At 40.1% G+C, this 15,457-nt stretch overlaps 1 protein-coding gene across 1 annotated transcript; it reads right to left on the reverse strand.

The window, feature by feature from the left end:
• Nucleotides 1-151: 151 nt before the first annotated feature.
• mkrn1 (makorin, ring finger protein, 1) lies at nt 152-14,381 on the reverse strand. Its single transcript, XM_083906543.1, has 8 exons — nt 14,246-14,381; nt 13,053-13,184; nt 8,111-8,292; nt 6,925-7,145; nt 5,228-5,442; nt 4,136-4,246; nt 3,543-3,687; nt 152-1,833 (listed from the first exon to the last, which is right to left on the reverse strand). Exons 1-8 carry the CDS (start codon nt 14,320-14,322, stop codon nt 1,621-1,623), a joined length of 1,296 nt encoding a protein of 431 aa, XP_083762669.1. The 5' UTR covers nt 14,323-14,381; the 3' UTR covers nt 152-1,620.
• Between the last annotated feature and the right edge of the window lie 1,076 nt (nt 14,382-15,457).

Consider the following 15,457-nt stretch of genomic DNA (forward strand, 5'->3'; position numbering starts at 1 on the left):
TCTTAAAGAATGAAATAATAATATAAGGTTTCTGCCTTACTATATAAAGTGTCTTGAGGTAATGAATGCTTTGATTTAGTGCTATACAATTCAAATTCAATGAATAATTCATTCTACTGACATATTCAAAGAGTAGACACTTCACACTGTAGAGATTGATAATAAACTTTTATTTCAAGTTAAGATGGATGGCTGTGGAACATAGAAAACACATTTCAGTATAAACATCTGAATTCCAATGGAGTTCTACATGGGCTGAGTCAGTAGATGAGCATCTTAGCAGCAAAACCTAAAATGCAATTACTTGGTGAAGACGAGAGAGAACCAGTCAAGTCTCTCTGAGACTGGAACTGAAGGGGAAACACTTCCAATAAACACCCCCTTATTCCACTGTCCGCACAGTGTACAACTCTTTATCCACAGGCAGAATCATTTCCCCTCTTTAGAGCGTAAACGTTCCTGTTGCTTGTAGCCGTTTTGACGAACAGTCGCACAAACAAATCACTGTTCAAGATTTTTGTAACACAAACACTTCGGTCACAGAGTGGCTCCTTAAACTTGTTTCTCTGAAAGACGCAGTGTATTTTTGTTTAAGGTAAAACAGCAATTTGTATTGACTTGTAGCTAGCATTTAGCTACATTTTGGCTAACATTAGCATTCGCCTCATTAACATGTTTGGTGTTAATGACAAAACATGACGTAACAGAGTAAAGGGGAATGCTAACAGCAGCAACAGGGATGAAGTTAGCCAAACAATGACAGCAGCTTAAACCTATAAACTCAGAATAAGGTCAAAGTGGCTAAGGGGGAAGTAGCAACAGAAATGCTACTCACTATCGCTCTGATATAATCTTTATCATATTAACCCAAAATCTTTTTGACACAAACATGTTTCCGTACTTAAGCTGGTGAATTTTAGAGAAACTACGAACTGTTCTTCCAGTAACTCGTTTAACGAGCCACTCCGTGACGAAGGAGTCCCAGCACAATGCTGACAAACCCCACAAGTTTGTTTTTTCACGGAAGTATAAAGGGGTAAAATACTTTTCAGTACAACATGAAAGTGATTAAGGTAAATTTATTAAACACCAGAACAATATATTTGCTGTGAGCAACTTTAATAAAGACAATAAAGAAGAGATTTTTCGGCCTTCAGAAACCGTATGTAAAACCTTACAACGTGCCCGTCACTGTTAAAGTAAAGGGCGGCGAGTAAGTTCGAGTGCATCCTCAGTTTGAGTCGTAGCGTTTTATGTACAAACCTGGGTAGATGATAAACAAGTCAAACCCACACCCACAAATGAACTTTACTTTATTAGGAGTATTTGAAGAATTTTACTTCTGTTAAACCTTATATCAAGTCCATTTAAGTCATTAACATGAACCGCACAAGATAAGACTCACAAGGATAGATGTCTAGAAAATGTTTAGCACGAGCGCACGGACATGTTTTTTTTTTTTTATCCTTTTATCTTTTATCAAGTTCATTTATTAATGGCCTGCTTAAAGGCACTGCCACAATACCAAGGGTGGGGAGAAGCTACTGTCCATCACTCACACAAGACAGTCCATTCTAGTGTCTACTATACATGGGGGAGGGGGGAAAGGGGGCAGGACTGCTATAGGTAATATTCGTAGATATTGTCCAGCTCCTCGTGAAACAAGTCCCATTCATCCTCTGAGTCCGTCGCCTCGTCTTCAGTTCCTCCGGCGAGCAGCATGAGGAGCATCTCGCTCAGCTCGAACGTCACCATGTCCTCGTCGTCGTTGTCAAAGGAGTCGGTGCTGTCCCTCTCGTCCAGGATGTCCCACAGTGGCGTTCGCCTAGAGCTCTGAGAGGGAAACGCCACGGTCAAAAACATGATACATGGCTCATATAGTTTTTCTTATTTCAGTTAAGGAAAGGCTGCATTCAAGATTAGTAAAGTAATTAAAAGAACACAAACGTATTAACATGGCCTACACAAGTCAACATATATCTCCATTAGTACAGATTAGTAGAAGTAGAAGGCACCAACTTGTACTGTTTTTTTAATGATTATTTTTACAGGGTATATGCAGTAATCCTGAAGTTAATTTCAATACCTTTGTAAGACTTTTTCAAGACTTTCTCAAAGTATTTTAAGACCTTATTGCCACTTCAAGCTGTAATCAGCAACACATATTTAACTTACAAAACTGTTTTAGTTTGCAGTATAAACTTACATGTTCCCATGTATGAGGATTTTGGAGTTTCATATTTAAAATTTGAAAACTTTGACCTGGTTTGTCTAATTGATCATTCCAGAGCAACATTGGATCGTCATGAAGCGCGCCCACAGCATGGTCGGTAGAGAAGAATAGAGAAGGATGACATGCGAATGTGTCATACACATTTATGTCCTTTTGACTCACTAATAAAGTGATTCACACACATTTGGAGACCGATTCTACCGGTTTAGAGGTTTAAAATGAGCCGTCAATCGCCCAAATTGACCAAGGTAAGTCAGAGCTATGGCGCTGCGTAACTGAAGACGCTGCAGAGTCACAGAGTTGTTATTACGCTCTGCACAGGAAGCATCGATTTGCAGCAAGTTTTCATACTTTTTTTTTTTTCAAAACAAGTTCTTATTAGACCAATAGTGACATGTAAAGTAATTTGGTACCTAAGAAATCTCAAATGACATGGATGGTGCCAAACTGTGCCAAATGAAATAATGCCTAGACATCTCTTTACTAAAACTTCTGTCATTTTACTCTGCTTCACTTCAGCAGCATCAGACATCATCACAGGTCATGTCCACATGTTACATGACATCCATGTGTTTTTAAGCTCCAAATGCATGTTTTAAAGGTGATATTTACTTGACAGCAATAAAAACGCAATAGTTTTTTAGGCGAGAGAAAAAAATCCTTAATTTATGCTGGGTTCCATGTGCATTTATTCTGACAGAGTAGCATCTACAGTGAAACTTACACCTCTGGTATAATCTCACAAGTGTTATCTTTATTTTGATACCAAGATAATCCACATAGAGCTTGTAACCTCAAAGATTTACTGTAATTAGTTTGGGCATGTCATTTTTCGAGCAGGGACTCAAAAAGAGGGAACATTTACATTGATGTGTTGATGACTGTTGGGACATGAAGTGAGACTGAACCTAGATAAAAAAATTAAAATTAAAAATTTGCAAAATTAGTTACAAATAAAGAACATTATCAGCTAAAAAAAAAAAGGGACTTGTTTTAGGTGACTTGGCTTTGAGTCTGTTTTTGAGGTCACCCTGAAAATAATTACTTATCCAGCAGAGGGTGCTATAGTTGAGGAAGTTTTGTCAAGGTTGTTCCAAGCACAGGAAGCCCTAACATAAGGCCTTTGAGAGAAAATGTTCATTATAAACTCAAGAGAAAGACGACTTAAATCATTCGATTATAATAAAGATTTGAATTTTCAGAGTTAATGCTTGGTAATACATTAATCAAGCTCTGGTTTTGAGTGACATAAAAGTAGTCGTAGTATCATAAACAAACGGATGTTCTGGGTTGTGGGAGAGAGTGTTACCCTGTTTCTACTGTTGGATCCCGTCTGTCGTCGTTGAGGTTGTGGTTCCTCCAGCCGCCCATCAGGAAAAGCGTGCTTATAGAAGCAATTTGAGCCAAAGGGGCACGTTCCACGACCCTCGTCGAAGTATCGACAGGGTTTAGTCCTGCAGAACACAAACAAAAACAGGTTAGAGTGGATCAGAAGATCACAGAAACGCACCCCATATCACACCACCGATGTTAAAAATATTTAGAAGCTGGAATACTTCCCACCGTTTTTTTGTTTTTTTTTTATATAAACTTCCACATTTTACTGCCCACTCCCACAGATTCACCATCCTACTCCTGTATGACTGAGCAAATCCACCCACATTAGCTTTCAATTCAAAACCTCTCAGCTCCAGCCTTTTAAACATCATGATAATAAATCATTTAACAAGCCAGCTTACTCAATAACCACAAAGGCAGGGAGATATGTGGAATTAATGAAGCTTCTGCGTTATTAAAAGGTGCTTGAAAAAATAGTTTTGATACCACAGCAAACACAAACCGTTTGGTAGAAAAGACAGTGAGTTTTTTTTTTTTAGGTGTAGAATTAAATGGTGTGTGTACCCCATGCCGTCCTTGTATTTCTGGATGAGTTTCTGTTTGTCTTCCTTATCTTCTACCCAGTACTCGCTAGGGATAACAAAGTTGGATGTGATTCGACACTCCGGGCAAGACCTGCAGAGAAATATATGTACATAAAAAACCACGTGAACAAGTATTTAAATGCAGTTCCCACACAGGTTCTTAAAATAGGCAATGTCAGTAAAAAACGTCAGATAACTAAATATCTATATGATAATAATAATAATAATAATAATTATAATAATAATAATAAATTTTACTAAAATCCAAAAATAATAACACGCACGCACACTAAGACAGGGATTAAGACAGTTATATGATTTTATTGCACATTGCAATAAAACACCGTATATTATTGTGATGATCGTTATTGGGGGAAATCCTAAATATGACGGTGCTGTGTAGCTTGAACTGCCACAAGGGGGAGCCTGCATATTTTAGATCAGTGGTTCTCAAACTTTTCATAATCAAGAAATAACACTAGTATCCAATAAAGTGGTGTAAATGGGCCGAGCAATATCAGCTACGGACTTTTCACAGGGGGCAGAGTTATTCCTAAAAACATAATTTGCTCTCTCATCTCTTCCTCACATATACTTCAGACACTGGTATAGTTAAATTGGATTAAGGTGGAGAGAGAGATACTGTAATTATCTAATGTAATTTATTATAATCTTTTCACATACCCTGGTATAAAACAGTAGAACAGTATTTCTGATTTTCCTCAATGTACCAGCAGAGGAAGCTTGTACCAGTTTGAGAACCATGGTTTTCAGTCATTCCAGGATTTGGTTACTTTGCATCTTATTTAAGATTCTCGTTCTTAACTTTAAAATGTTCACTTAATGTGCACTTAACTGCAATTCTGCAGTTTGTGCAATAACAATTGCCATAATAATAATAATAATAATAATAATAATACATTGCAATTACTGTGTTATTGTTCCTGATTGGGCATGGGACAATATGAAAATTAGAGCAATTAATCTTCTGGGAAATTAGTAGTCTCGAGGGGAAAAAAAACAAAACTTGCCCACTTCCCAAACCCTTCTTTGTCAAGCATAAATGACTCACTTAATGATTTTGCTTTCAAACTGCTTGGCACTCCTCCACTTGCGAATGCACTTTAGACAGTAGCAGTGGTTGCAATTGGAGAGGATGCCGAAGCGGCGCTCGCTTGGGTTGGCCTTCTCAAACACCACCTCCATACACACGCCGCACATCATGTCCTTGCTGCGTTGGATGGCGAATGAGATCTCCATGTCTTTCTCGTGGGCCTCGATGCATGCCTTAGAGAGGGAGAAGGTGAAAATCATCAAAACATAACCTCTGAGACTGGATTGTGTTTTGTCCTCAGGCTGTGTTCAATGGCAGTAGCATAGGTGCTTTGTTTTTAAAAAGGTCCATTTTCTACCCAATGATTTTCACCAGTGTTAAATTAATACAATACCGGACATCATACCAGCTCATTTATTCATTCATCTTCCAACAATTTATCCTCCACCTGAGGGTTGCGGGGGGGGGGCACACATCACAGGGCCACATAGAAACAAGCAACCATAAACTCTCAACATCATAATAAAAATCAATATTTATATTTATGCTTTCAATCATTTCCAATCACTTAAACGTTAACAACTTTTATGTTTTTCTAACCTTAGAACGAAAACACACAAGGGTGCAGGTCCTTTCCATGGAGTCCATCAAACCAAATGTCATGTGTTAATGCTACCTTAGGGCCACTTTAGTTTTTCCACATACACTTGGATGGGAATGGGGAATGTTACAATGTCCTAATTCATCAAGAGATGCTACTAATACGTACTTCAGGCTTCAGCTGAACTCTTTGCCAGACACAAAAAAGAAAACCACTACATCCAGAGCTGGTGACAATCTCGACTATCATAGGGTAAAGGGTGAAAATCAGGTTAAGGGTTGCCAGTCCACCATGGGCAAAAACACAGAGACAAACAACTATTCACTATAACATTTACACCTCTGGTCAAATTAGTGTCTATGTTTCATGTGTTTGGACTGTGGGAGGAAACCGGAGTACCCAGAGAAAACCCACACACACCCACACACACACAGGGAAGAACATGCAAACTCCACACAGAAAGGTCTTTGTTCCGACCAGATCGTGCAACAGCACTAACCACTACTCCGTCATGTGGCCATGGAAACCACTACATGTTTATCGTATTTATATTATCATATTAAAAGGGAAAAAAAAACTGAGAAAAAAACCTGTGTGAGATCTGTTTGAGGTCAGTCCTTTGTTGTCAGAATAGAACTTTTAGCATAAAGGTAAGGATGACAACAAAAAGGATCTCAACAAGCGCTAAATTATGGCTCCAAAACGACTTTTATGGTGTTTTAATGGGCCTTTGTTGTTGTGTCTCGTCATGTGCTTTCATCTAGTCTTGAACAAAAGTATGGCTGAATAATTCGTGGGAAAGATCAATAATGGCCAAGTTCCATTTAGGTTCCTCAGTTATCTGAACAGTCATCATTAATGTAATCAGCAACACCTGTGCTTTTCCTGCTAAAACATGTCAAAAGGCCCATTAATATTTTTCTGTCAGATATTGTGATTTGGGATAAACGCTGCAGTTCCACATTAACTGTGTAACATATTGGAGCAGTACCACATGACACCACCAAATATGAACTCCTCTATACTCTAATGCAAGGCTGAGAACTTAAACCCACATATTCAGTGCCTGTCCACTCAAACGTTGCATATATGGGGGGGTCTGTATTCCTGTTACCTTAGTGTGCTCGGACCGCTGGTTGTTGTCAGTGGGGTGGAGCACCTGGAGGCCACACATGTCACAGACGTCGCCGTGGAGATAGGCGCAGTTGATACCGTAGCGGCACTCCCCGACGGCGGCGTAGGGACAGAGTTGCTTCCTCAGCTGTTTGTTTTCCGTTTCGCTGCTGTCAAACTCCTCGATGAGAGGGACGGAGCTCTCGTCCTTCACTGGCTCAGCTGGACGTGGACACAGGCATCATTACCACATCAGAAGACACAACACTGCTAATGTTTACATACCTGTACCCAGAGCAGCCTACAGGGCATTATTACAGAGCTATTCAGCTATTGTTCAGATATTTTCACACTGACATATGAGTGACAGACTGGGTTGCAAGTAGGTCATTAAAGACTTCTAATTTTTTATGTCGAGCTGACAAGTCGTCACATTGATTGTGGAGGAACTAAACTGTACAACAATGAGCAACTTTTATTAAAGTTCTCTGTAACATCAACAGTCGATATGTATGGTGCACTTTCAAAAAAAACAACGCATCCCCCACCAAAGCTCAGCGTCCCCATCGCACCCCCTCCCAGTGCTGATGGACTCGACGGTGTCGCCTCCACCCTGGGTACACACCCCCACCGGACTCGCCCGCTGCCACACTGGCGACACATCGACACTAGGACTGCCAATTTTCCTCTATAATCACATTTGAATCCCATTCCTTATTAGTTTTAATATTCCTAATTTTAATAAATTTTAACTTAAAAGGACACTGTGTAGTATTTATGGGTTTATATCAGCAGTCCCCAACCACGGGGCCGCGGACCGGTTTGGGACCGGGCCCCACAGAAACCCTACAAATGGCACCAAAAAAGTTCCCTAATCCCAGATTCACAACAGACACCAGATTGTCCACCAACATCCAGTGGAGCATCTCTTCTCTCAGAGGGCATGTCCTCTTAATCTGGCTAACAAAATCCATAGACAAAACACCCATTATTTCCCTGCACACTACAGCTTAATACTCAATTTCCACCATGGACAAAGCCTAGTAAAACTTTGAAAAGCATTGAAACTAGTTCGCAGTAGACCAGATTCAAATGTTAATATAAATAAAGCTATGTGTTAATAAAAATTATTCTGCAAGTGTGAAGTATGAGACTTTAGTGAACTTGGTGCAGCGCCAGTCGCTTACCCCGTCCACAGTATGGTTGTCCTGGAACAAACTCGGCAGCGTTGACCCAGTCTTGTGCCCCTGAACCAGGTGTTGGCCCACTGGTTTCTGGGTCAGACGGGCCGGCCAGCTGGGCGGAGGGCAGCGGCAGCATCTGGGCGTCTGGCAGCTCCTCGTTTTCGTCAGGTTTACAGTGTTCAAACCTGTGGAGGCGCACGGGAACAGGATGGTTAGAGTACAAAAATCACACATAACTAATAAGACACAGGGTGGCAGGAGAGCAGTTTGAATACAACACTTCAGATTTCTCCTATGTGACTGCTGTTTCCATACAAAGTCCTTCTGAATTAATTCAGCAATGGTGAAAAAATGCAAATGATATGAGGGTGGGAGGGGGAAACACAATGATAAAAAAGGGACTGGAGGACTAATGCACACCAAAACAGAGACAGAAAGGAGTTTGTGAATAACCAATAATGTGTCATTTTTTCATAAACAGTTAGATTTGTGAATTTGTTTCCCTGACAATACTTAGATAATAAGTCCAAACCAATTTATAGTAATAGCACGACAATGAAGCAATGGCGCAAATCCCACAGTGCATTAAAATTTACCGTCATCACAACAATAAGATGTTAAAAGATAAATACATACTGCACAGACTGCTTGAACAGGGATACATATAATCCCTCTCATACTGCAACACCTTCATACGCCCACCTATATTCATATTTGCATAAAACTGGGCCTTGTTTTCAGATTCTTTTTATTAATTAATTAATTAATCCGATCTCAACAGACGTTTTTGTTTAGAGGTTCATATTTTAAGGAGGGTATTGTTGTATAATACAACATACATAATACATGATACATGTATCATGTATTATTTTAAAACAAATAACATTCTTCATCCTATATGCAAAACCTATACATACATTATAATTTCAGCTTTTAAACCCCTTAAATGCCAGTTTTGCAAACACACATACATACACACTACTTTTAACATCAAAGAGCATAAAATATGCAACATTCCATATATTACATGACAAGTAGTTGACAAAATTAGTTGAATTAAATAAGATAAATTAAAAAAATAATAATAATAATAAATACACAACCCTGCTTCTTGCTTGATTACCAGGAAACTTACAGCCTTTGTTTGAAGGATGTAAATACATGAGTCACAACTATAATATATATATATATATATATAAAAATGCAGACTTTATGCATTAACACAGCCAAATTGATTAAAAAATACAATTAAAAGCCATAAAATGACTCAAAAATTCCATGAGGGTTAGTAAAACCATGTAGTTAGAAAGGAAATAATGCCTTTGATATGTTTTCAGTGTCAGCATAGGTTAATCTCTGTCTGGGTCTTTGTTAGCAGCGAAGCCAAAGCAGATGGACAATGAATCTGTGAACTTCGGTATTAATTTATTCATCACTAATCATATTGCTGCTGAAAAGTATTCAACATTTTCACCATGTATATATATATATATATATATTTATTTATTTATTACAGGGTTTTTCTTTTTACTGTGCAGCTTTGTTAGTGTAAGAAAAATTCTAGTTCACTGTTGAGGGCCTTCGCTTGCAACAAGACTTAAGTCAATCCACAGACACAAAAGACAAAGACAACTACAGTGTACTGTACTCAGTTTGACCTTCAGTACTGTCTCTTTGTTATATTGTACAGACCACATCATTATTTTTGGTTTGATAAGGCCTACGTGTCAAAGACAGGGTCTGCCACGCTGTTATCAACTGTGCATTCCACTCTACTGCTTTGAACTGAGAAGAATACTTTGCTTCTCCTCGTCGTCGTCTCCTTGTAAATAATGAGCATGTAACAGGAATGTAAACTGGTGGATCCTGTGCTTGGCTGTTTTTGTGTGAAGGTTGCTCTACACAGTGATTTGCTGTTCAGAGGATTAGAGTTGCTCAGCCCAAGATACAGATACGGTAGCCCTCAGTGGACACGTGGTCAAAACACTACAATGTTCTGGTACATCATATCAGATTTGTTTCCATAATACACTCTTATGATATAAATGAATCAACATGTTTACACTCGTCGAGATTATTCAGGGTTGCTGTGACCTCATGCTGTTTTCTGACTGGCCTTGGCCTGAAAAAATACAAAGGCTTCTTTCTGAGAAAACCATCATATTCAGAGGAGTAAACCACATTGAGAGCGCTTTGTTTAGAATCAGCATCTTATGTTCAGGTACAGTTCTTTTTTGGGAGCCTCACACATACATGAACTGAGGTGTTTACAATCTTGAGGAAAGGACATGACAAAAATAAAGATTTGTAGAAAGATGGATGATTTATATTTGTCAGGATTGTGTCTTTCTGACATCAGATATTACAAAAAAAAAAATTAGGGCTGCAGCTAACGATTATTTTCCCCAAAAACGACTTTTTAATCTCTTATTTTCCCCACAAACCAAAATGACTCAGTTTTAATGATTTCTTTGTTACATAGAGCAAAGAAACCAGTAAATATTAACATTTAAGAAGCTGAAAAACCAGAGAAACACGTTTTAATTATTGAAGAAAACATTAAAACCGATTAATCAATTGTTTTTTCTTTTTTTAAATTGCGGCATTGACCGATTATTATTAATCAATTATTACAAATTATGAATTTTTTGCTGCCAAGTTGATCCAAAAATACATACATTTAATACATAATATTATATTTATATATGATTTACATCTCATTTTCTAGCATTTGTGTCTGTTCTTTCTAGTTATTTGGACCTCGAGTCCAGCAGTATTTTTGTTCATGGTGTCTTTTGTCTCGCACACTGCGTCATGTGGTGTTTGTCACACTTCTCACATCTCCTTTCCGCCCACAGGAGAAGCAACAGAATCCTAGTGATGGTTTCAAAATCAACAGTCTTCCACATTAAAATATGATTGATGGAGCAGACCTGATGACAATAAGAGTGGCTTCATTAGAGAAAAAAAACCAAGTCAACTCCATTGCTATAATACAACATGACTGACAGTCCATGAATGCCTGTGCACACAAAAGGAAGACCTGGCCTGTGTCTAGTCTCCTCCAGCTTCATCAGTGATGGTGAGTGCCATCGCAACATGCTGTTAACCAGTCTGTTTTCAGGGAGAAGGGAGGAGGGAGGAGGAGGAGGGCTGCTGGAGTTACACATGAAAAAACGAGACAGGAGGGTGCTGCAGTGGAATGAACCTAGGGAACCCAGCAACAGCACAGAAGGAGGGAGGGAGGGCATTGGGGGGGGGGGGCATGGCAGCTCACACAGAAAGAAAACACAAGGGAAACAGAGCATTATGCAATTGCCATGCAGGCTGCAGTGCACTCTGTCTGGCCCTGGGGGCTGCAGGAGAGAGAGCGAGAGGTAGAAGGTAGAGCGACATAGAGACAGAGCTAGGGAGCGTGACAGAGCCCGTCACAATAGACGGGGGCATCGGGGACTTCAACCATAATAAACCCCCACGACAAGAGAGAGCTTTTCTGTGGACTCATAATACACGGTGCACAAACCCCCAAGGGGGTCACATACACAATGAGGACATCTTCCTAACTGCCACTCCATCACAGTGATGGAGGAATGTGACTTATCAACATCATCACAACAACAACAGCAGCAGAGGCAGCAGCAGCTTAGTGCTTTGTACACTCAAAGGCTTCTCACAGGCAACAACAGGGAGACCATTCAAGAAAATGTCAGTGTGTGTGTGTATGCAGTTAATGCATCCCTAGTGATGTTGGGGTGGTCCTTCTATAAGTGCTGCGGTAACTATGGGGATGCTCCTGAAGCCAGACATGGAGCAGACGCTGTCTGTACAAGCTGGCTGCTGCTGCTGTCTGGGTACACTGGAGCTTAACAACAAAGCAGCAGCATCATCACTTTCTCACGAAGGCTGGACCATTTGCATGCCCATTGAATGCAAATACTTGCTTGTGACTACAAATGAATCACGACAAAATGATCATATTTTTAAGTGATGTGCTCAAAAACAAGAGCGGAAAATAATTATGAGAATCTATCTTCATGTGTATTTGGACAAAACAAATGTTACAAAGATGTGTTGAGAGATAGAATGTAATCTGGAGCCTGTTGGAAGGTTAAAGACATTGAAAAGAAAAGTTGCAGATTACACATGGATTTTCCTAATCTTTCTTGTAAAAGGTGTACTTGTTAAAATATGAAAAGGTAACCATTATTGAAAAGTTATTTTCAATTCAAAACCTATTATGCTGCAGCAATTATCCATTACGAGTAGAATATCGAAAGAATCGACTATTTCAATAATTAATTAATTGTCCTGAGTGTTCTATGATTTCAGCTGCTTAAATGTGAATTTGTTCTGGTTTGCTTCTCTTTGACACAGTAAAATGTATCTATGGTAAGTAGACAAAAGAAGACATTTGAGAATGATTAAACAGCAGAGGTTGATGACATTAAACCAATTTGTCTTTAAATTTGTCAGTTGTGGGTGTTTTTATCTCAGGAAAGGCACATGGACAGATAACCAGAAGGACACTCACGGCAGACAAGCACATCTTCAACGCTTTCTCTATGAACACTCAGATTAGCACTAGGCTATTCTAAAATACATTTTTCATCCAGCAGTAGAAGTGCTGCAATACTTTGAGGGTACCCATTCCTCGAGCTACTGCAGGAAACAGACCAACAACATGTTGACATTCAAGCAGCAGCAGTCTCAGGTGTCAGATGCACTTGAGGGGCAATCTGCAACACTTCTGAGAAGCTGCTGTGCTGTCACTTGGCTGAGAGCACAGCCACTTTTAGAAGGGAAATGCTCAGCTGACAGCTGCCCACACTTTTTCAGAACTTCTAACATGTCGGTTGAATGCAAACATCCAAACCCAATACACATTGGCGTAGTTCATTATTTGTGTTTTCGGAGTGAAACTTTTATATTGCGGTCGTGCCTTTACCTGCAACGGTCCCCAAACACACAGTTTCCCTTCTGAAAGAACTTGCAAGTCATGGCTGCAGGTTTGCTGCTGGTCAGATCGTGGGAATATCGACAGTTGTCTCCTTCTTTGCAAAGTCCATGCATGAAATACCTGAAAACACAAATACAGCAATGCTGTCATTGTCATCTGTGAACCTCAGGCACCTTGTAGCAGCTGGACAACTGAACATTGGTCACTCCACCAGGTTAGACAAAAAAATGGTAATTGCCTGGGGACCCCAGAGCTAAATAGCAACTGTCTAAGCTGACAGTTGGTTGATTGCTGTTAAGAAGCATAGTGGTAAATTAACTCACTTTGTTAGCATATCACTTCGACTTCATACGCTGTGTAGTTAAGATTTATACCAGCTGAGGGTGGACGGCAACCGAATTGCTCCCACAGAACACAAAATAAGTCAAAGTGCAGGGTAACAAATGTGAAGAGAGATGTAGCAAAGTGAAAAACCACTGCTTTTCAAGTACACCTGACAGAAGTTAAGCAGAGGTGACAAGAAATAACTACCTCTGTGAGTTGACTGGTGGAAAGTCCCACGACTCCCCAGGTTGAGAGTTTCATAATTAAACACTGAATTGTAATGTTTGCGTAGTACCACAGCAGCGGGAGTAAAATGACTTTCCCCCGGGGGCCCAGAAGTCCCTTGAAACGCCTCTGCAACGTCCTCGGTTGTCGCCTTGTACTTTCATACCGGGTAACACAGTCGTGCTAATGTTAGCATAGTGTCCACAAACAATTCTCCTCACGGCGATATTTGATGCCGCCCGGATGAGGCAACCGAGCAGGTGTTGTTACTGTTGTGAATATCACAAGAGACAGTTAAAAACATTGACTCCCAATTGAGCGTTTGTGACGTGAAGGATAACCCGACAGCCGTTTGACGTGGGCAAGTGTTTTGGTCCAACATTCACGACAAGCCGTGTCAATTATTCAAAACGCAGCGAGAGAAGTGGCCGCTCAGCTCCACAACACTGACTGCAGGACCACAACACACGAAAACATCGCACAGTGTTGTGAGAACGCCACTGCAGCTAGCTAACCAACAGCTGAGTCAAGCCTCATAAGACGCCGTTGTCAGTCGCTCGGCTGACTGGTCACAGAAAAGTCAGACCGCTTAATTGTATTCGACAATGTGACAGTTGGCTGTAGTTTCTTACCTGCAGGTTACGTGTTTGGTCCAACCTCCTATCACTCCCGAAGCCACCGCAGACGCTGCTGCTGCTGCCTCCGCCATAGCTGTTTATGTTGAGAGGCTACAGCCGGATGTTCCGGACAGCTCCGCTCCAGCTCGGCCTTTTCCGTATATTTACGGTTGACGTCGGAGTTTGCCGAGAACGACAAAAGGAGGCCGTGCACGTCATCCCTGAGACGCCGTGCACGTCATCCCCGAGACGCCGTGCTCGTGCTACTGATTCACTATGGCGAGCGCCGATGCTCAAAATTAATCTTTCCAGTGTTTTACCTGTGGTATTTTATTTGTCCAAGTGAAAAGCAAAAATTAAGTAAATCATTTGTACTTTTCACTTGAGCCGGTGTTGCTCTTAAATACTCCCTGGTAAAACCTGGTGTTACTTTAGTGTTAAAATATGAAATATTATTAAAAATTATATAATTTATTTATTAATACTATTATTGCTGGTGTTGTTGTCACCTTGTAAACTATATCTAATGATTGTCCCAATCAGTAAGACAAAAAGGGAGGGGGTTTGGCAATGTAAACATGTATGTAAACAAGATGGCATTATGGTGGTTGTAGTTGGAATTTCTGAGTTCCTTCAACTGGAACTTGGATTTCTATGGAATTAGATTTCCAATACGTTAAATTAGCTCAAGCTCACCAATCCAGACATGGGATTCCAAGATAGGTAAAAGCCCTAAATTTACTTTTGCCATATTTGTATTACATTAAATCAGTCAAACAATATTACAACGGCGTATTAAGGCCACATTGAGAGAGGAAAAAAATGTGCCCACTTTGAAAATAAAGTCTTAATTTACGAGTAATAACGTTGTACATTTACGAGAATAAAGTCGTAATATTCTAACCTGGTGTTTTCGAAGAGGAGAGTTGTTAAAATGAGGCCAGTGGAACATTTTGTGGAGTTGTACATTAGAATAGGTTTCACAAACAAGGATATCTTTAATCTTTTGGAATATCAGCATCACATTGTCATAAGTATCAGGACTTTGAAAAGGATATGTAAGAAAATGCATCTTTTCCACAGAAAGAACAGGCGGACTTGGAGGAAACCGCTGCTTTTGTGGAGGGGGAAACAGCTGGAACTGGTCGACTGCAGGGTTATGGGTGGATGCATCCGCGTGCCATTCAGAGCGGTTTTGTGGTTTCTCAAGAAACAGTCCGACTGATA

Source organism: Microchirus variegatus (assembly GCF_963457635.1).
Source record: "Microchirus variegatus genome assembly, chromosome: 20".
NCBI classification, from domain to species: domain Eukaryota; kingdom Metazoa; phylum Chordata; class Actinopteri; order Pleuronectiformes; family Soleidae; genus Microchirus; species Microchirus variegatus.